This window comes from Saccopteryx bilineata, chromosome 1 (genome assembly GCF_036850765.1).
Source record: "Saccopteryx bilineata isolate mSacBil1 chromosome 1, mSacBil1_pri_phased_curated, whole genome shotgun sequence".
NCBI lineage: Eukaryota > Metazoa > Chordata > Mammalia > Chiroptera > Emballonuridae > Saccopteryx > Saccopteryx bilineata.
Window position 1 is genome coordinate 347,167,475 of NC_089490.1, and position 20,284 is coordinate 347,187,758.

The 20,284-nt window shown below is 49.7% G+C and overlaps 1 protein-coding gene across 1 annotated transcript in view; it reads right to left on the reverse strand.

The window, feature by feature from the left end:
* The window catches only part of DNAJB13 (DnaJ heat shock protein family (Hsp40) member B13), a 29,555-nt gene that overhangs the window by 8,464 nt on the left and 807 nt on the right, over positions 1-20,284 (reverse strand). The window contains exons 2-5 of the mRNA XM_066250287.1: positions 9,347-9,450; positions 8,200-8,361; positions 2,039-2,196; positions 1,013-1,126 (exon numbers count right to left, since the gene is read on the reverse strand). Coding sequence (XP_066106384.1) covers positions 1,013-1,126; positions 2,039-2,196; positions 8,200-8,361; positions 9,347-9,450 — 538 coding nt within the window. The remainder of the gene's footprint in view (positions 1-1,012; positions 1,127-2,038; positions 2,197-8,199; positions 8,362-9,346; positions 9,451-20,284) is intronic.

Here is a 20,284-nt window from a genome sequence, read left to right on the forward strand (position 1 = left end):
TGTTTCCAGCTTCAGAAAAATGAAAAAAAAAAGAAAAAAAAAAAAAAGAAAAAAAATAGTAAAATTATTAATAAGTACTTTTAAAGAATGTTTTCATCCTGGCCAGTAGGCTCAGTGGTAAAGCATCAGCCTGGCATGTGGAAGTCCTGGGTTCAATTCTGGCCAGGGCACACAGGAGAAGCAACCATCTGCTTCTCCACCCCTCCCCTTTCTCTCTTTTTCTCTCCCTCTCTTCTCCTCCCACAGCCATGGTTCAATTGATTGTAGTGTGTTGGCCCTGGGAGCTGAGGATGGCTCTGTGGAGACTCCCCCTCAGGTGCTAAAAATAGCTTGGTTGCTGAGCAACTAAGCAAGGACCCTAGATGGGCAGAGCATTGCCAGTAGGGGGCTTTCCAGGTGGATATGGTCAGGGCACATGCAGGAGTCTTTCTGTCTCCCCTCCTCTCACTTAAGAAAAGAAAAGGGAAAAAATGTTTTCACTGATTTGAGAAAGGGTGGGGAGAGAGAACGAGAGAGAAGCATCAACTTGTTGTTCCACTTAGTTGTACACTGATTGATTGCTTCTTGTATGTGCCCTGACCAGGGACCTACCCTGAGATCTTGGTGCACCAGGATGACACTCTATCCACTGAGTAATCCAGCAGGGCCAATAAATAGTTTCTGTAGTTGGACTTTACTGAGAGAAACACGGAAGAGAATCAAGCACTAGAGTTAGGATTGGGTTCTCCTTTCAGCTCCTATGCTCTTACCTTGGGCAAGGCCCACCCCTCTCTGGGCCACAGTTTCCCACTCTGCAAAATGGGGAGAAGCCCTGGGTTGCCCACTCACAGAGGCGTTGTGAGGCTCTGCCCTTTGGAAGGGACATAAGACCACTCTGCAGACTGGTCTCCCTGCCAGACCAGGGCTCACAGGGGCAAGAAAAAGCATTGCTTCCTTCCCCCTCAGTCTTCCACCACGTGAGTTCAGGTGACTGATCCTAGGACCGCCTCGAATCAGCTTCCCTCCCTCTCACCTGGTCACCTTCCTTCTCGAAGGTGATTCGTGTGCCCCGCCTCCAACCAGGCTTCACATCAATTGTGAGGATCTTGTCCTTGATGGTGGAGGAGTAGCCATCCTCGTTCAGCACCTGCAGCAGGATGGTGAGGGTGGATTGCTCAAGATTTCCCAGCATGAAAAAAGTGCAGAGGGATCTGTCCTCGGGCTCGATCCTCTAACAATGGGGAGAACCTGCCTTGAGCCATTCCCACTCCCACCCCATTCCAGCAGAACCAAAAACTTAGGATTCCAAGATGGCAGGGCATATCACAGGGCTGGGGCCACAGATGCCAAGCAGTAACCATGAGTGGATCAAGCCCACGACTCCAGCCCTAGAAGTCACATGGCCACTAACAAATGCACAGTGAGTATGTGCTCAGTTCCTCTCTCCCACCCAGAGGATGACACCGAGGTCAACATATCTGAGCCTCACCTGAAGTATTCACCTATTATATCATCCATCCATTCCCCAATCACATGCCCAAATGGGTGCCATCTGTGGAAAGCATGACCTCAGTTGGCATCTCCTACACTGGGCAAAGTTTTGAGGGGGTCGTGTTCATGTACTAGCACAGGGCTGTGCCCTGGGATTGAGGGATGGTCTCCCAGCTCACCCTCCATTCCCACACTGCTCCTTCTTACTCATGGGACATACATCCTGATAAAATCCTGAGGGTTTGGTCTAGTAACACCCAGGGGGCAGAATTTACCATTTTAGCTCCTCCCATTCAGAGCCTTTCCACTTCCCAAGGGCTGTGGCTGAACTGAGAAGGGAAAGGTCTTATCCCAATTAAAAATAATGCAGAGAAAATCCTACACTCAGAAAGAAGCAGGCTGATACCCCCAATTCTCCTTTTCAAACTTCAGATTCTAGAATTCTGCAATCCTAGCTCTCCAAAACTAAGATTGCATGATTCCATCAGAGACTAGACTGAGATCCTAATTAGAGTCAGGGTACTACCAGGGTTAGAGGGGACCCAGTAGGAGCAAGCCAAGTACTCACCCTGCGGGAGATCTTGATTTTCTTGGTGCAGCCATAAAATAAGTCCTCCAGGGATAGGTAGAGGTCTCTTTCAATTACGGGGTCTTGTTTCTTGACCCCTCGGCCCCAAAGCCCCCCAAAGTTCAAATCCACCTCATTTCCTTCTGCATCAAAAAACTCTGCAGGAGGTGGGGAGAGAAGAGGAATAAGAGAAATTGTGTCTAGAGACTTGGATTGATGGAATTTCCCTCACCCCATCTCTTCAGTCCCCAAGGGTAATACCCTGCATCCCATTCCCATCTTGAAGACTCAGACCAAGAAGCTGTCCTTAATTGCAGATCCAATGCTTATCACCCTTTGCTACTCCCCATTGCTTCATCCCCCCACTTTGAACACTCCCCTCCACACTTTCCTGACTTCTTTCTCCCACAACTTGGGAATTACTCCTCAATCCTGGCTGCCTAAGGAGCAGAGTACCCTCTGGTGGCAGCATCTGGTAGTGCCAGAAATGACTCCTGCTATTCACTTTTGGAGGGGAGGGTCCTGGCCAATGGTGGGATTTAAATTTTTTTTTTTTTAAAGATCTCTTCTCAGCAGGCAGGATTTTTAAAAATTTTTTTCTTTTTATTTATTCATTTTTAGAGAGGAGAGAGAGAAGGAGAGGGAGAGAGAGACAGAGAGGGAGAGAGGATAGAGAGAAGGCGGGAGGAGCTGGAAGCATCAACTCCCATATGTGCCTTGACCAGGCAAGCCCAGGGTTTTGAACTGGCGACCTCAGCATTTCCAGGTCGACGCTTTATCCCCTGCGCCACCACAGGTGGGATTAAAATAATTTAACAACAGGTTCTCTGCCCTAATGACCATTTTAAGTATAAAAAAATTATATACCACCTGACCAGGCAGTGGCGCAGTGGATAGAGCGTCAGACTGGGATGCCAAGGACCCAGATTTGAGACCCCAAGGTCACCAGCTTGAGCTCAGGTTCATCTGGTTTGAACAACAACAACAAAAAAAGCTCACCAGCTTGGACCCAAGGTCGCTGGCTTGAGCAAGGGGTTACTCGGTCTGCTGTGGCCCCACGGTCAAGGCACATATGAGAAAGCAATCAATGAACAACTAAGGTGCCACAATGAAAAACTAATGATTGATGTTTCTCATCTCTCTTCGTTCCTGTCTGTCCCTATTATCCCTCTCTCTGACTCTCTCTCTGTCTCTGTAAAAAAAAATTAAATTAAATTAAATACCGAAAGGTAGTTTATTATTTAATGCATTTAATACTTAAATAAGAACAATAAAAGAGGTACAGAAAACTAGATTACAAGAGTTTTAAAATATTAATGAAAAAATATTAAGTAATATCTGAAAAAAAATAAAACTGTTATTTCAGATATTGCCAAATTGCTTTTTTTTTTTTTTTTTGTATTTTTCTGAAGCTGGAAACGGGGAGGCAGTCAGACTCCTGCATGCACCCAACCAGGATGTACCCAGCATGCCCACCAGGGGGTGATGCTCTGCCCATCTTGGGCGTTGCTCTGTTGCAACCAGAGCCATTCGAGCGCCTGAGGCCACAGAGCCATCCTCAGTGCCCGGGCCAACTTTTGCTCCAATGGAGCCTTGGTTGTGGGAGGGGAAGAGAGAGACAGAGAGGAAGGAGAGGGGAGGGGTGGAGAAGCAGATGGGCGCTTCTCCTGTGTGCGTTGGCCAGGAATCGAACCCGGGACTCCTGCACGCCAGGCCGACGCTCTACCCCTGAGCCAACTGGCCAGGCCGCCAAATTGCTTCTTGATTAGCATCCTCACTTGGAATATTTTTCTCCTATGGACAAAGTGAATGTTATTGCAGGTGCTTAGAATACGCTGTTGAGGCCCTGGCCGGTTGGCTCAGGGGTAGAGCATCAGCCTGGCGTGCAGGAGTCCCGGGTTCGATTCCTGACCAGGGCACACAGGAGAAGCGCCCATCTGCTTCTCCACCCCTCCCCCTCTCCTTCCTCTCTGTCTCTCTCTTCCCCTCCCACAGCCAGGGCTCCATTGGAGCAAAGTTTGCTGGGGCGCTGGGGATGGCTCTGTGGCCTCTGCCTTGGGCGCTAGGATGGCTCTGGATGCAATGGAGCAATGCCCCGGATGGGCAGAGCATCGCCCCCTGGTGGGCATGCCGGGTGGATCCTGGTCGGGCGCATGCGAGAGTCTGACTGCCTTCCTGTTTCCAGCTTGGGGGGGGGGAGAGAATACGCTGTTGAGCAGATGAATGTTAAAAAAGAGTAAGAAATGTAAATTTGTGATTTCCACATTGGGTGGCTGCCCAGGCGCCCACCTTAGAGAGAACCCTGATTACAAGTGCCATTTTAACAACCAGTTTGCCAAACTCAACAAAAAATTAGGTATCAGTTCTGCCGAAGCAGTGTGAACCGGCTGAGTCCCACCGCTGGTCCTAGCGTGCCAGTTCTCCCTGTCCTTCTCTAAGCTACAATGCCACTCACTGTCCAGCTAAGCCCAAGACTGATAGACACCCCCAGACTCAAGTTTCTTTTTAAATTTTTATTTACTGATTGATTTCAGAGAGAGAGGAAAGAGGAGGGGAGAAAGAGAGAGAAAGAGAGGTCTGTTGTTCCACCCATCCATGTATTCACTGGTTGTTTCTTCCATGTGCCCCGACCAGGACCAAACCCACAACCCTGGTGTGTTGGGATGATGCTCCAACCAACTGAGCTACCCGGCCAGGGCCAGATTCAAGTTTCTATAAAGTCAGAAGCTGAGATGGGAGAGAGGCAGGGCAGGAGGTTAACAGCACATCTTCAACACCTTCTTCCTCAACTCTTTGCCCCTGCCCAGCTCTGTACTCACAACCTGATGTCCTGATGTGCTGTGAAATCGTTTGGGCATCAGTTTCTCTGTTTGTGAGGTGGAGTAATAATGCCTGACCTGCCTTCCACCACTAGGATTAGATAAGACAATGAAGAAAAGCTAAAACTTGCTGAGCTTACTATGCATCAGATGCTGTTTTCAGTTTTTTTGTTTGTTTGTTTGTTTGTATTTTTCTGAAGCTGGAAACGGGGAGAGACAGTCAGACAGACTCCCGCATGCGCCCGACCGGGATCCACCCGGCACGCCCACCAGGGGCGACGCTCTGCCCACCAGGGGGCGATGCTCTGCCCCTCCGGTGCGTCGCTCTGCCGCGACCAGAGCCACTCTAGCGCCTGGGGCAGAGGCCAAGGAGCCATCCCCAGCGCCCAGGCCATCTTTGCTCCAATGGAGCCTTGGCTGCGGGAGGGGAAGAGAGAAACAGAGAGGAAGGAGGGGGGTGGGGGTGGAGAAGCAAATGGGCGCTTCTCCTGTGTGCCCTGGCCGGGAATCGAACCCGGGTCCCCTGCACGCCAGGCCGACGCTCTACCACTGAGCCAACTGGCCAGGGCCTGTTTTCAGTTTTTTATGTTATCTCATTGGCTCAGAAGCCAAACAAAAGGCTTCAAGTCCCACAGTTAGTAAGTAGTAAAGTGGGGATCAGTCCACGATTTGACTACAGAAATTCTACCCTAAACCCTTTGAGTAGTGAGTTTTTTTCATGCTCGCTGACCCCCAGGAGTGAGGGTTTTTTTCCAAAAATGAAATTAGTTCCAGTTACAGTTTTATTAACTTAAAATTATGTTTAATAACCAATTTATGGGAACAAGAAGAACATACATTTGCCTTTTTTTAATGTTGCCTCACACATTTTTAAAATAAATCGATCGTACTCTGGATGGTCAGGAGGCATGAGGACATAGGTGAACGTCCTACACTACATCGTGTAGCAACCACTGCACTATGTTGCTAGATGTGAAGCCCTTGTAAACTGTAGAGTCAGGAGTCATTACATGTTAGGATTTTATTACGCTGCCTCTCCTGGTTAGTGTCATGGAATGAACTTCACAGGCTAGAGTGACACAATGACTTTAGAGCAAAGCGGCATCACACTGTGTCCCCCTAAAATGTGTTGGGTAATCAAGAGGCCTGTGTATTACCTGGTCCCCTCTTGCATTGCTAATTTGTTCACTCAGCACCTAGGAGGTGCCAGGTCTTAGACACCCCAATAGCCAGATCGCAGGAAGCCCAGCCCCTTGACTCCACAGGGAGATAGGACACAAGAACCCCTATGGTGAAGCACTGTGACATTATAGCTCCTGGGCACTGCCTGAGGGACCCCCGACTCCTCAGCTTGACCTTCCCTAGTGAGCAATGCCTTTGTGCGCTCTGGTTTGGCTCTCCTTAGCCGCTTCTTTACCATGCAGCCATCACTGGGAGAGGCAGGTCCACTGTGTGGTATTTTTCTGACTGCAAAGCCCATTTTCTTTATTTTTTTTCTTCTTTGTTTTAAGCATGAGAGAGAGACAGAGAGAGGGACAGACAGAGACATACAGGAAGGGGGAGAAATGAGAAGCATCAACTTGCAGTTGCAGCACTTTAGTTGTTCATTGATTGCTTCTAATATGTGCCTTGACCGGGGGGGGCTCCAGCTGAGCCAGTGACCCCTTGCTCAAGCCAGCGACCTTGGGCTCAAGCCAGCAACCATGGGGTCATGTCTATGATCCCATGCTCAAGCCAGTGATCTTGCACTCAAGCTGGTAGCCCGCATTCAAGCCGGCGACCTCGGGGTTTTGAACCTGGGTCGTCAGCATCCCAGGTTGATGCTCTATACACAGTGCCAAAGCCTGGTCAGGCAGCAAAGCCTTTTTCATAAACATTATCTCATTTGATAATGATCTATGAGCAATGGACTGTTACAGTCATTTAATAATGGTGAGGAAGCTGAAGTTTCAGAGAGGTGAAGAGATTTGCGCAGCGTCACAGAGCTCATAAGTGGCAGTGCATGGCTTTGAAGCAGGCCCTCTGAATCTGAGTCTCTTAAATTTTCCAGTCTCACGTGGAGTTTATAAACTCGGGTTCCTCTGGCAGACTGGTGGGGGCAATGCACAGTGGGAGGGTCTCTGCAGTGAAGGGGATGTGGGCTGTAGCCCACTTATAGTAACTTGGAAAGAGGAAAAGAGAACTTTTGAAATACAGAAAGGCTGTAGATGACCAGGAAGAAGGGGTTGGGGGAACCAGGCAATAAAAATCTAGACCCTCTTGAGTTGTATAACTAGAGCCAAGTAGACAGGTATGAAAGATAACTCCCTGCAAGATAACTCCTCTGAGCCTCAGAAATCAACTCTCTGGCGCCTCTCTGGGACCTGGGCTCATTCACCAAGCCATCCACGGACTCATCTGACCAACACACATCGGTACACTGAAATCTGCAGCCATAAAAATGAATAAAGGAAATCTGTATATAATGTATATAATAAGAAAAGCAGGCCCTGGCCGGTTGGCTCAGTGGTAGAGCCTGGCGTGCAGAGATCCTGGGTTTGATTCCCGGCCAGGGCACACAGGAGAAACGCCCATCTGCTTCTCCACCCCTCCCCCTCTCCTTCCTCTCTGTCTCTCTTTTCCCCTCCCGCAGCGAGGCTCCATTGGAGCAAAGATGGCCCAGGCTCTGGGGATGGCTCCTTGGCCTCTGCCCCAGGCGCTAGAGTGGCTCTGGTCGCAACAGAGCGACGCCCCAGAGGGGCAGAGCATCGCCCCCTGGTGGGCAGAGCGTCGCCCCCTGGTGGGCATGCCGGGTGGATCCCAGTCGGGCGCATGACTGTCTTTCCCTGTTTCCAGCTTCAAAAAAAAGAAAAGCAAACACCCCCCTCAAAAAAAAGTGTATATAGGCCTGACCTGTGGTGGCGCAGTGGGATAAAGCATCGACCTGGAACACTGAGGTCGCCGGTTCGAAACCTTGGGCTTGCCTGGTCAAGGCACATATGGGAGTTGATGCTTCCTGCTCCTCCCCCTTCTCTCTCTCTCTCTCTCACTCCTCTCTCTCTAAAAAAAATCAATAAAAAAAAAGTGTATATAGTGTAGTCACATTTCCTTAATGAAATACAAACCCTATGTAAAAATAAAAATATTAAATGTATAGAAAATTTCTGGGATACTACATAAAATATTAGTGCGTGGCTGCTTCTGGGAAAGGAATGGAGGGCTGGAATGTAGTTCTTCAATAAATTATTTTTTTTTATCATGTTACATATATATGTATAAGTAAAAAAAATACTACTCAAAGAAAAGTGTCTTTATAGCTACATACTTTCCTAGTAAGGCAAGGGGGTAGGTAGAACCTCTTACCACCAAAGGGGTTGTCTCCCCCGAAGAACTCATGGAACACCTTTTCAGGGTTGCCGTGGAAGACATAACCAGTTGTCCATGGGGTCTGGGACCCAAACTCCAGAGGAATCCCGCCCTTCAGACCCTCTTCTCCAAACTTGTCGTAGATGCCTCTCTTCACAGCTGTGGAGATATGCCACCTTGAGGAGGGGCCCAGCCTTAGGGGCTGAGACAGCTGGAGGGCTGGGAAGGAGGAGGCTATGGGGAAGAGCTGGGGGCAAAACCAGCCTTATTTCTAAAGTGTCTGCTGTCTGGCAGTCTTTGGAAGGAGACTCTAGAAGTTAGGGGTTTGATTTCTCTGTGGGTGGACCTAGGTATGGCCCCCTAAAGAAGAGATGGGGTAGACTGCGACTTGCTGGGCAGGGGTGGGGTGAGGAGCAGAGAGGCTAAGGGTCAGGCTCTGCTTCTGGGATTTGGCTTAACCCATCACAGCTGCTACCTTATTCAGGGTAAATAGGACCCCAGAAGTTAATGATTCTAGCACTTCCAAATTCTAGAAATCCTGAGGTCAAAAGTGCTAAAAACTTGGGGCTGGAAAAACCTTAGTGATCTGACCATCCTCCTGCACGGTATCCCTGATTACCGGCTCCAGGGAAAGCCCTCAGGGAAAGCCAGGCCATGCCCCAGGCAGGGGTGGGAAATCTCTTTCCCCACTCTTCTGGTTTCCATAGGAGAAAAATTTCCTAATGACTGGCCTCTCTCTGCCCTTCTATATACACACTGTCCCCAGGGAAATGGAGATTCAGCTACTTGGTAAATCTGGGAGGAATAATCTGGGCCGCAGCCTCAGCCTCAGCCTTCCTTCTCAGCAGCAGCGAGCTCTCTCCATCCCTGTGGGAGACAATGGGGTGGGGGTGGGAGGAGACCTGTCCCAGTCCTGCTCTGATGAGATTGGGTGAGCATGTCAGCTTGACCTGGGGCTCTCCACGCCATGTTGCCCACCTTAGCGTGTGTCTACTGAGAAAGGTTCTTCATTCTGTTTCTAGTTTACTTCGATTTTGGGCCCCCACAGAGAGCCCAACACTCAGAGACTTAAGGAATAATCCTAACAGAAAGGTGGGACAGAGATGTCCTGGAGTCACCCCTCCAGGCTCAGCCCGTCACTCACGGTCGCTCAGCACGTCGTAGGCCTCTGCTATTTGCCTGAAGATCTCTGCTGAGGATGGCTCAACGGACTTCAATGGGTGGTTCTTAAGGGCTAGTTTCCGGTACCTGGAGGAGGAAGGCTGTTAATGCAAGTCATGGCAGCTGCTGTGTTCTTGAGTGCAGACCACGGTTCAGAGCGGGCTCTGCTACCTACTGCCTGCTGGCTTCTCAGAGCTTTGATGATCCCTGCTATACATCAGGGCTGTGGTGGCCAGGGAGGCACAGTGCTCAGACTCCCTTGAAGAGAATCCAGCATAGGGAGCGTAGTTGACTGACAGCCCCAGTGGCTTTGTGCTGAGGCTACACCTCTCCACCACCCAGCTGCTCCCAGCCAATGCCTCAGCGTGATGGAGATATTAGTGTTGGCCCAACCCTGAGGACACAGAATTCCTCCAACACACAACCTCTGCGTGAAGCCTCCCCATCACCAGACCACACTCACACTGCATCCGTCCTCCCCCAGACCTTCCTTCCCTCTCCCCTTTCACGGGTGTCAGGCCTGCGCTGTGGTCTGAAGGCTCTCCCTGCATATTCCTGTTCTCCTCTGTGGTCTGAAGGCTCTCCCTGCATACTCCTGTTCTCCTCTCACCCTAGTGTTTCCCCCAAAACATTTTTTTGCACATCTAATCCCATCTTGGTGTCTAACCTGACACCCAGGCTTCTTGGGAAGATTAGAGAAAATAAGGTGTCAAAGGGCCTGGTGCAGAGAGGCACTCAGCACATGTCAGGCCCATTCACGTCTCCTGCCTCTATGCTCATTCTTGCCCCCACTTCTGTATCTGCCCAGTTCCAAGACTCAGGGACATGATGCCTACAGCATCTAGGAATCTATCATCAGTGTCCCAGGAGAAAAGAGGAGGCATGGTCAGGGTGATTGGTAGAGTTTATAATAAGGAACCACTCACCAGGTGTCAGAAGTGAGTGGGAGACCATAGGGACAGTGCAGAACCTGAGCAGGAGCTCTGAGGCACCCTGACCTCTTGAGTCTATAGGAGTGGGGGGGGGGGTTCCTGAAGCCCCCAAGAAAGCGTGTACATCAGGGCCCTTGGCAGGAGCTGTGCTCTTCAGTTCAGGGTCACAGTAAACCTGAAGAGACCCTCACAGAAAGGGCACTGGGAATGAATACCCCAGCACCACTCTCCTCCTTCCCAATCTCCTGCCCCGTGTTCTTTTTAGCAGGATGCATTAGAAGCCCGAGGGCCAGGAAGGCTAAAGGCAGGGAGAGGCCCTGGAGGAGCAAAGGGGGACATCAGCGCAGCCTCCTAAATCACTCAGTACAAATTTGGTCCCCGTGCTCCTCTGGGTCAGAGCACACACTTCCTCACTGGTGTTGCCAGAGCCCTGCCACTTCCCTTCTCCAAATGCTGTCATGGACAAGCTCGCCTATCTCACACTTAGAGTTCCACCTACTCGCTTATGACTCCTAAATCTCTATCACAAATCCGGCCCCTTCTCTGAATTCCAGGCAGTATCCAGCTGCCCACTTGGTATCTCCTCTCCAATGTCCCACGAGCTTCACAGACTCTGTGAGCCCAACCATAAAACCATTTTCATTCCCTGACTTTTTCCCCACTTGTCCAGGTACTACAGCTGGACATCTGAGCACAGTCATTAACACTGAGGCCCTCTTCGTCCACTCCACCCCTATCCCATCATCAGGAAGGCATACTGGATTTTCCTTCTAACTAATGTTCTGTTCCTGCCACTTTATCCCTACAATTGTTGCAGAACCATGTCTTCCTGTTTCTGGTTTCCAATCTATTCTGGTGCTGCCACCAGTTTGATTTTTCTTTCATTAATTTGATGCTTCTGACCAAGTCACTATCCTGCCTAAATCCTTCTCTGGTTTCCCCTTTGACTTCAGCGTAAAAACCAAGTATCTGTAAGATTCAGACGCCTGCTCTTCTCTGTGGCTTCCTCATCACTACTCTCCTCTGCTCCCGTGACCTCTTCTGCCCAAACTGCCCACACTGCATTGCTCAAACCTTTGGCATTCTACTCCCTTACCTGTAACACTCACCCCTCTACAGCCCCTCCCATCTCCTCCTGGCACATTTTTATTCATCCTTCAACATTCAGATCAGGGGTCAACTCCATGACCCCTCCCCTGATTGCAGCCTCCATTCTAAATCAGACACCCCTTCTTTTGTTCCCAGTGCCTTTGACCTCAGTTGTTCATTGATTGCTTTCTCGTATGTGCCTTGACCGCATGCCTTCAGCAGACTGAGTAGCCCCTTGTTCGAGCCAGCAACCTTGGGTCCAAGCTGGTGAGCTTTGCTCAAACCAGATGAGCCCACGCTCAAGCTGGCAACCTCGGGGTCTCAAACCTGGGTCCTCGGCATCCCAGTCCGATGCTCTATCCACTGCGCCACTGCCTGGTCAGGCTGACCTCAGTTCTTGTCATGCGGTGCTCCAGTTGTTTGTTGACTGGTCTGTCTTCTCTGTGTCCCCATTACCTAGCACTGAGTAGCAGTGAATAAACGAATGACATGAACTATCCCACAAGGCAGCCCATCTCACTGTGGGACTGTTCTAAATTTTAGGCAATGGTAGTCACAGTTACTGAGCTGGGTCTGTTGTCCTGTCACAAAACCTCTTCATCCACAACGGTCCTGGCTCAGCCCTTGGAGGCCTTGCCAAGAGAATCTGCTCTACCTTGAGAGACTTAAAGACAATTGTCATGGCCTCCCTGTGACTTCTAAACCAGCCCTTCTCAACTACAGAGGCTGCAGACAGTTATGAGGAGACTTGCAAGTAAATTTTATCAATGAGTAAAAGTAAAGAGATTTAAGAAAAGTTCAATTTTTCATATAAACGTGAATGGATTTTAAATTATCCCTGCAGTAATATCACTGTCATTCATATGCTCTCCTGAGTGGGAGAGAAGGTGGCGTCATAGCATTGATGTGGCAGCCTGTAGTGAATGAGTGATAACTAAGGTTAATTGCTGAGTGATTATGAATCATTGTTATATAAGTTTAGCTTTTCTGGATGCACAAAACCTAGGTACTCCTGTGGGAGAGTGTGTGTTCTACAAGGACTCATCCCTTAAGAGCTGTTGCAGGGGAGAAGAGTTAAGCACTGTTGTTTGAAACATACCGCTCTTTTAATCACTACAGTGTGTCCATAAAGTCATGGTGCACTTTTGACTGGTCACAGGAAAGCAACAAAAGACGATAGAAATGTGAAATCTGCACCAAATAAAAGGAAAACTCTCCCAGTTTCATACCTATTCAGTGTAGTTCGATGTGGGCTCATGCACAGATTCTTTAGGGCTCCTTAGGTAGCTATCCCGTTAGCCTCTACAGACTCGTCACTGACTGATAGCCTACCAGAATGGAGTTTTCTCCACCAAACTGCCGGTTTCCTTCAACTGCTTATCCCACCGAGTAATGTTATTCCTATGTGGTGGCGCTCTGTTATAAACGCGCCGATATTCACGTTACACTTTGGTCACAGATTCAAATTTAGCGAGCCACAGAACACACTGAACTTTCCTCTGTACCGTCCACATCTTGACTGGCATGGCCGTGGGCTGCTCCGCTGTATACACAGTGTTACGTTGTCATCTGCGCATGCGCACATGCTGCCACATCATCCTACAGAAACTGGGAGGGGTTTCCTTTTACTTCGTGCAGATTTCACATTTCTATCGTCTTTTGCTTTCCTGTGACCGGTCAAAAGTGCACCATGACTTTACGGACACATTGTATATGACAGGATTTCAGATGAAAATGATTTCTTGGCATTTGCATGCTCATTGTTTCATATAATCCCAATTTAATACCATGACTGTGAGGTTGGTTGGCAATGGGGGAAGGTCCCGTGAGGAACCAGGCCCCGGAACTTTGGCTGGAACTGCCCACACTCATGCATGCCAAAAGAAATTTCCCAGGAGCCCTTTGAAAAAGAATGACTGTCTGTCAGCCAATGAAATTTCGCCACATCATATCAGCCCAACCACCCTACTGACACTATAAATTACCCCCAAACAGGGGAGGCAGTGCGACTTCTCTGGCCCATCTCATGGACCAGAGAACCTCGTCCGGGATGCACTGTACTAAATAAAGCTTTTGCTATTCCACACTTGGTGGTTAAGGCCTTCTTTCTTCCTCGGTGGGGAAAATACCTCACATTTGGTGCCAAAACCCAGGACGGGCTTGAAGCCCACTGGGGCCGCTCCTCTCTCCTTCCCTTCCGAGGAAGAACCAGGATCTCTGGCCTCCCACCCACTTTGGCACATGGTGTGGTAAGTCCCCTGCCTCCAGCCTCCCCTCAGTTCTTTCCGCCAAGAATCCCTGTCCATAATCGCAACTACGTCAGGGACCTCTTATCCGTTCTGAGTGTGTGTGTGCCCGTGGAGACGTCCCAGACACGCTCACTCTACCTAACTGTCTGGTGGCCAGAGCTTGAGATGCGGGATGCCAGTTCTCATCTCTGATCACTCCGAGGGCTGAGGGTGGCCATAGAGACACAGGAATCTAAACCTGACTCAAAAACACTCCTGGAGTTGCCTTATCCGGAATCTCTCCTTCCCTAAAGAAGAAGAAACTGGGCCCTGGCCAGTTGGCTCAGCGGTAGAGCGTCGGCCTGGCATGCGGGGGACCCGGGTTTGATTCCCTGCCAAGGCACATAGGAGAAGCGCCCATTTGCTTCTCCACCCCTCCCTCCTTCCTCTCTGTCTCTCTCTTCCCCTCCCGCAGCGAGGCTCCATTGGAGCAAAGATGGCCCCGGGCACTGGGGATGGCTCCTGGTGGGCAGAGCGTCACCTCCTGGTGGGCATGCCGGGTGGATCCCGGTCGGGCGCATGCAGGAGTCTGTCTGACTGTCTCTCCCCATTTCCAGCTTCAGAAAAAAAAAAAAAAGAAGAAGAAGAAACTGTTCTTTTCCGCTGTGACCAGGCCACAGAACCCACTGGATAATCGGACCAAGTGGCCTCCTGAAAGGACTTTCGATTTTAACACCCTCACCAATTTAACTATTGCCAAAGAACTGGGAAATGGTTGGAGATCCCTTACATTCAGGGCTTCTAGTATTTGTGCTCCCGTTCCTAATCTCTGTGCCACCTGTTCTACAGCGCAGGTCCTTTTTGGCCAGAGAAACCTCAGCTAAACCCTCCACTCCTGATCTTTCCTCTTTTGCTGACCCCTAACTCTCTCTACCCCTCCTGCCCAATTCCCGGGGGTGCCCCTCTCTTGGGACCCCTCTCTGGTCCCTCTGCAGACCTCTTCCACTCGGGTCTCTTCCCTCCAGGAAGCCCCCTCCCCTGCCAGCTAGGAGCCCCTCCCTTCTCTGCTGTGTTCTGAAGCCCCTCCCCCGTCAGGCCATCCTCCACTGGCCATTGACCCTCATGCAGGTTTGCAGGGCTCCTGACCCACAGCCCGGCCCCGGTCTTCTTGCAGGAAGGCCTGGTCCTATCCTGCCTCTGGCTCCAGCGTTTCCAGCTGGATCTGGGTGCCAGGCTCCCCAGGAGCTGTCCCTCTTATTCTCAACCCCCAAACCCCTATCCAGAACCTGTGAACATGGCATTTAAGGTTTTTAACAGTCGCAGCTAGTAGGAAAAGGCCAAGGCTACTCGCCAGACCCACATGCAGCAAAAGGTAACTCTCCAACCCAGGCTCTTGTGGCAGCCCTGAGGCCAGCAGAGCAACAGGGGCAAGGCATAGGAGGTGCCTGACCCAAGTCCAGACCACAAAGAGGAACCCCACCACGAGCTTGCTTTAAATGTGGCAAAGAGGGTCACTGGTCCCGGCAGTGCCCCTGCCCGAGGCCGCCCACTAAGCCGTGCCATAACTGCAAGCAGCCCAGTCACTGGTGGAGCAATTGCCCCTTTTGGGCAACAGGCTCTTCCTCGGCACCTCTACATGGAGGACAAGCCATCCAAATGGGAGGCCAAGCCAGCCAGGCGGGCCCATCACTAGAACTTCTCGACCTCATGGACGACTGATGTGGCCCAGACTCGGAGACCCCCATCACCCTTGCCAAGCCCAGAGTAATACTGCAGGTAGCGGATAAGTCCATCTCATTTCTTTTTTTTTTTTTCTTTCTGAAGTTGGAAACAAGGAGGCAGTCAGACAGACTCCTGCATGTGCCTGACCAGGATCCACCTGGCATGCCCACCAGGGGGCGATGCTCTGTCCCTCTGGGGCATCGCTCTGTTGCAACCAGAGCCATTCTAGCACCTGAGGCAGAGGCCACAGAGCCATCCTCAGTGCCCGGGCCAACTTTGCTCCAATGGAGCCTTGGCTGCAGGAGGGGAAGAGAGAGACAGAGAGGAAGGAGCAGGGGAAGGGGTGGAGAAGCAGATGGGCGCTTCTCCTGTGTGCCCTGGCCGGGAATCGAACCTGGGACTCCTGCACACCAGGCCGACGCTCTAACACTGAGCCAACCAGCCAGGGCCTAAGTCCATCTCATTTCTTGTGGCTACCTTCTCTGTTTTGTCATCACACTCTGGACCTCTAGTTCCCTCACAGGTCTCAGTTATGGGAGGGGATGGGACCTCTTCTTTTCTCTTTCACACACCACTCCTGACACGCAGTTTGGACGGAATCCCCTTTTTTGCACTCCTTCAGATTCTTTCTTTCCTTGATCTAATAGGCTTCTTTCGACACTGAATTCCCAATTTTGTTCTCTTAACCAAAACCCCCTTCCCTTGCCACCTACTTCCCCTTTCTGTCTTTATTCCGCCATCTTCTCAGGGAACATGTGGACCGGACCCTTCCTCCCATAGGGGGTCCAGATGAAGCACACCGGCAGTCCCCCTCCAGCCAGGAGACAGAGTTATTCTGAGGGAGCTCCAGCCCGGCTCCCTACAGCCCAGGTGGACGGGACCCCATACGGTAATATTGACCACTCCTACTGCAGCCAAGCTCCTAGGGCAAACACCTTGGTATCAAGTCTCTCGCCTCAAGCTTGCCCCCATACAGGACTGCTGGCAGTTGGAACCACTGGGCCCCACCCGCCTCTGGCTCACCAAAAGGTTAGGCTCTGCAGATCCCCCTGTTGCTCCTGTCCCTCCCACCAGGAACCTGCCACCAGAGTGACTTAAAGCAGAGATCAATGCTGTTCAATGAGACTGGCCTGATGGAAGAAAACATCAATGTCCTCAACTGTCTGCAAGAGAAACTGTGCAAGGATCTGTCCTCCTACAACCTGCTTAACTCCTGGTGGCAGCCACCCATCCTCACCTGGGCTGCCCCTATCCTAGGTCCTCTTCTAATTATCAGCATATTACTCATATTTGCTCCTCTTTTTTAGATTCTTACAGGGCCGTATCCATGAGGTTTCTCGAGTCACGGTCAACCAGATGCTCCTACACCCATATACACAACTCCCCTCAGAGCCACCACCTTCTGACCTGACCTTTCCTCCCCATGATGCCCCTAACCAGCAGGAAGTAGCCAGACAAATAGTGGCGCCCCTATCTAACATAAAAGGTTGGAATGTGAGGTCGGTTGGTAATGGGGGAAGGTCACATGAGGAACCAGGCCCGGGAACTTTGGCTGGAACCGCCCACATCCATGTGCGCCAAAAGAAACTTCCCAGGAGCCTTTGAAAAAGAATGACTGTCACCTGACCAGGTGGTGGCGCAGTGGATAGAGTGTCGGACTGGGATGCGGAGGACCCAGGTTCGGGACCCCAAGGTAGCCAGCTTGAGCGTGGGCTCATCTGCTTTGAACAAAAGCTCACCAGCTTGAACCCAGGGTCGCTGGCTCAAGCAAGGGGTTACTTGGTCAGCTAAAGGCCCACGGTCAAGGCACATCTGAGAAAGCAATCAATGAACAGCTGGGGTGTTGCAGCGAAAAACTGATGATTGATGCTTCTCATCTCTCTCCATTCCTGTCTGTCTGCCCCTGTCTATCCCTCTCTCTGACTCTCTCTCTCTGTCTCTGTAAAAAAAAAAAAAAAAAAAAAAGAACGACTGTCTCTCAGCCAATGATATTTTGCCATGTCATATCAACCCAACCACCCTACCAATGCTATAAATTACTCCCAAACAGGGGAGGCGGCGCGACTTCTCTGGCCGGTCTCGCAGACTAGAGAACATCATCCGGGAAGCGCTCTACTAAATAAAGCTTTTGCTATTCCACATTTGGTGGCTACACCTTCTTTCTTCCTCGGAGGGGAAAATACCTTAAAATGACAAACACCCCTCCCTTTTTAGAGAAAGATGGGAAAATTGAGGCTCAAAGAGGTTAAGTAGCTCGCCCAAGTCATATAGCTAGCAGGTAAGAAAACCTGGATTCAGACCTAGGTCTTTCCAATGCTTAAATTGGGCTTATCTTTCTGGATTTCAGATGCCTTCCCTCTTTGTGATGTTTCCCCAGATGGGTCCCAATGGCCAACAAGATGCTCTAAACCAGGGGTAGTCAACCTTTTTATTCCTACCACCCACTTTTATATTTCTGTTAGTAAAATTTTCCCACCGCTCACTGGTTCCACAGTAATGGTGATTTATAAAGTAGGGAAGTAACTTGACTTTATAAAATTTATAAAGCAGAGTTACAGCAAGGTAAAGCATATAATAATAATTACTTACCAAATACTTTATGTAGGATTTTCGCTAAGTTTGGCAGAATAAATCTTTATAAAACAACTTACTGTAGTTAAATCTTTTTATTTATACTTTGGTTGCTCTGCTACCTCCCACCATGAAAGCTGGAATGCCCACTAGTGGGCGGTAGGAACCAAGTTGTCTACCACTGCTCTAAACAGTGGGTGACATGACACCCGGTCCTGATTATTCTTTGTTTCATGAGTTTGTCCTGTTTTTCCAACCACACTGTAGTCTCTCTCCATTTATGCTACTTAGATCCCCTACAGGACCTGGCCCACAGCAGGTGCAACTACAGCAGGCCTGGCATCTGCATAGCAGCTCTGCTGTTTAGTAGGCGTGTGCCGTTAGGGTAATAATGGCACCTACTTCTCAGGGTTGTTGTGGGGATCAAGTGAAATAGCGATGGAAGGTTCTCAGAACAGCATCTGTACAACTCAATAGATGTAACTGTTATCACTACTGTTGGTCAAATATGTTTGTAAATATGATATATTGCAGGGGTTGGGAAACTTTTTGGCTGAGAGAGCCATGAATGCCCATATTCTAAAATGTAATTCCATGAGAGCCATATAACGACCTGTGTACCTTACGCATTATCCAATAAAAATTTGGTGTTGTCCTGGAGGACAGCTGTGATTGGCTCCAGCCACCCACAACCATAAACATGAGCAGTAGGAAATGAATGAATTCTAATACATGAGAATGCTTTATATTTTTAACGTTATTATTTTTTTAATTAAAGATTTGTCTGCGAGCCAGATGCAGCCATCAAAAGAGCCACATCTGGCTCATGAGACATAGGTTCCCAACCCCTGATATACTGTATATGTTTGCTCACTTATAGTTTGCATTGGGTGTGGGAGACAGGCTGTAAGTAGGCAAAGTCATTATAGCCTAAGGCTATAGCCTAAGTCATTATAGCCTTAGTTTAAGACTAAGCCATTCCCACCCTTTTAATCCTAAAATCTTTTTTGTTTGTTTGTATGTTTTTTGTTGTTGTATTTTTCTGAAGCTGGAAACGGGGAGAGACAGTCAGACAGACTCCCGCATGCGCCCGACCGGCATCCACCCGGCACGCCCACCAGGGGCCACGCTCTGCCCACCAGGGGGCGATGCTCTGCCCCTCCGGGGCGTCGCTCTTCCGCGACCAGAGCCACTCTAGCGCCTGGGGCAGAGGCCAAGGAGCCATCCCCAGCGCCCGGGCCATCTTTGCTCCAATGGAGCCTTGGCTGCGGGAGGGGAAGAGAGAGACAGAGAGGAAGGGAGGGGTGGAGAAGCAAATGGGCGCTTCTTCTATGTGCCCTGGCCGGGAATCGAACCCGGGTCCCCCGCACGCCAGGCCGACGCTCTACCGCTGAGCCAACCGGCCAGGGCCCCTAAAATCTTCTCAACACTAAGCTTTCCCCCAAATCCTTGACTGTTGCATGATATGGGGTGGTGCACTCTTATGAGGAATCCCATTATTTATGCCTCAGATAAGTGACTTTGTATCAGAGACTTCCTTATTTGTATATTGGCTTAAAGGTTTTGATTTCTACACTATAAAATGGGGCAGACCTGGGGCTCGCTCGCTCTTGGTTCTGCAAATTAGCATTGCAGCAGAGAGGCAGCCAAGATGGCAGAGTGCTGAAGGAGAAGCCAGTTTGTGCAGAGAAAAGGAGATGGGGAATAGGGTGAATAAGGCTGGTGAGATACAAACCTTCGATTCTAGGAATACTCGAATGAGTCAGTGGCTTTGGGAGCCCTGAATGGAAAGAGAAGTGTTTTCCCATGGTGTGTATTTCTGGCCCGCTGGGTGCGAGCTAGGATTAAAGATAATGGCCCACCAGTTCTTGGCTCCATTGTTTCATTACTGTCTGTCCGAATCAAATGCAAACCTGCATGAGCCAGGTGGCTGTGATAACAACCCCAGCTACTGGCTTTACAACTACCCAATCTAATTGATTGAATTATCCTAAATTTCTCCTTTTTCCTTTACCCTATAATTATCCAATTAATTCTCAAGTCCGTTCTTCCTTCTCTCACCAGCCCACTGCCCTACTTCAAGCTTCATTTTTTGCCTTTTCATGACAGCTTCTGAAGATGTCTCTCTCCTTCCAATATAAGCTTCCACAGCACCCTGTACTTCCCCTTATGTAACACCCATCACACCTGTGACTTAGTCAACATCTTTAGTCACTAACAAAATTAAGCTTCATCTTTGAGTCATGATTATTATCTCCTAACCCAGGGGTCGGAAATCTTTTTGGCTGAGAGAGCCATGAATGCCACATATTTTAAAATGTAATTCCATGAGAGCCATACAACGTACGTTAAGTGTTATTCAATAAAAATTTGGTGTTG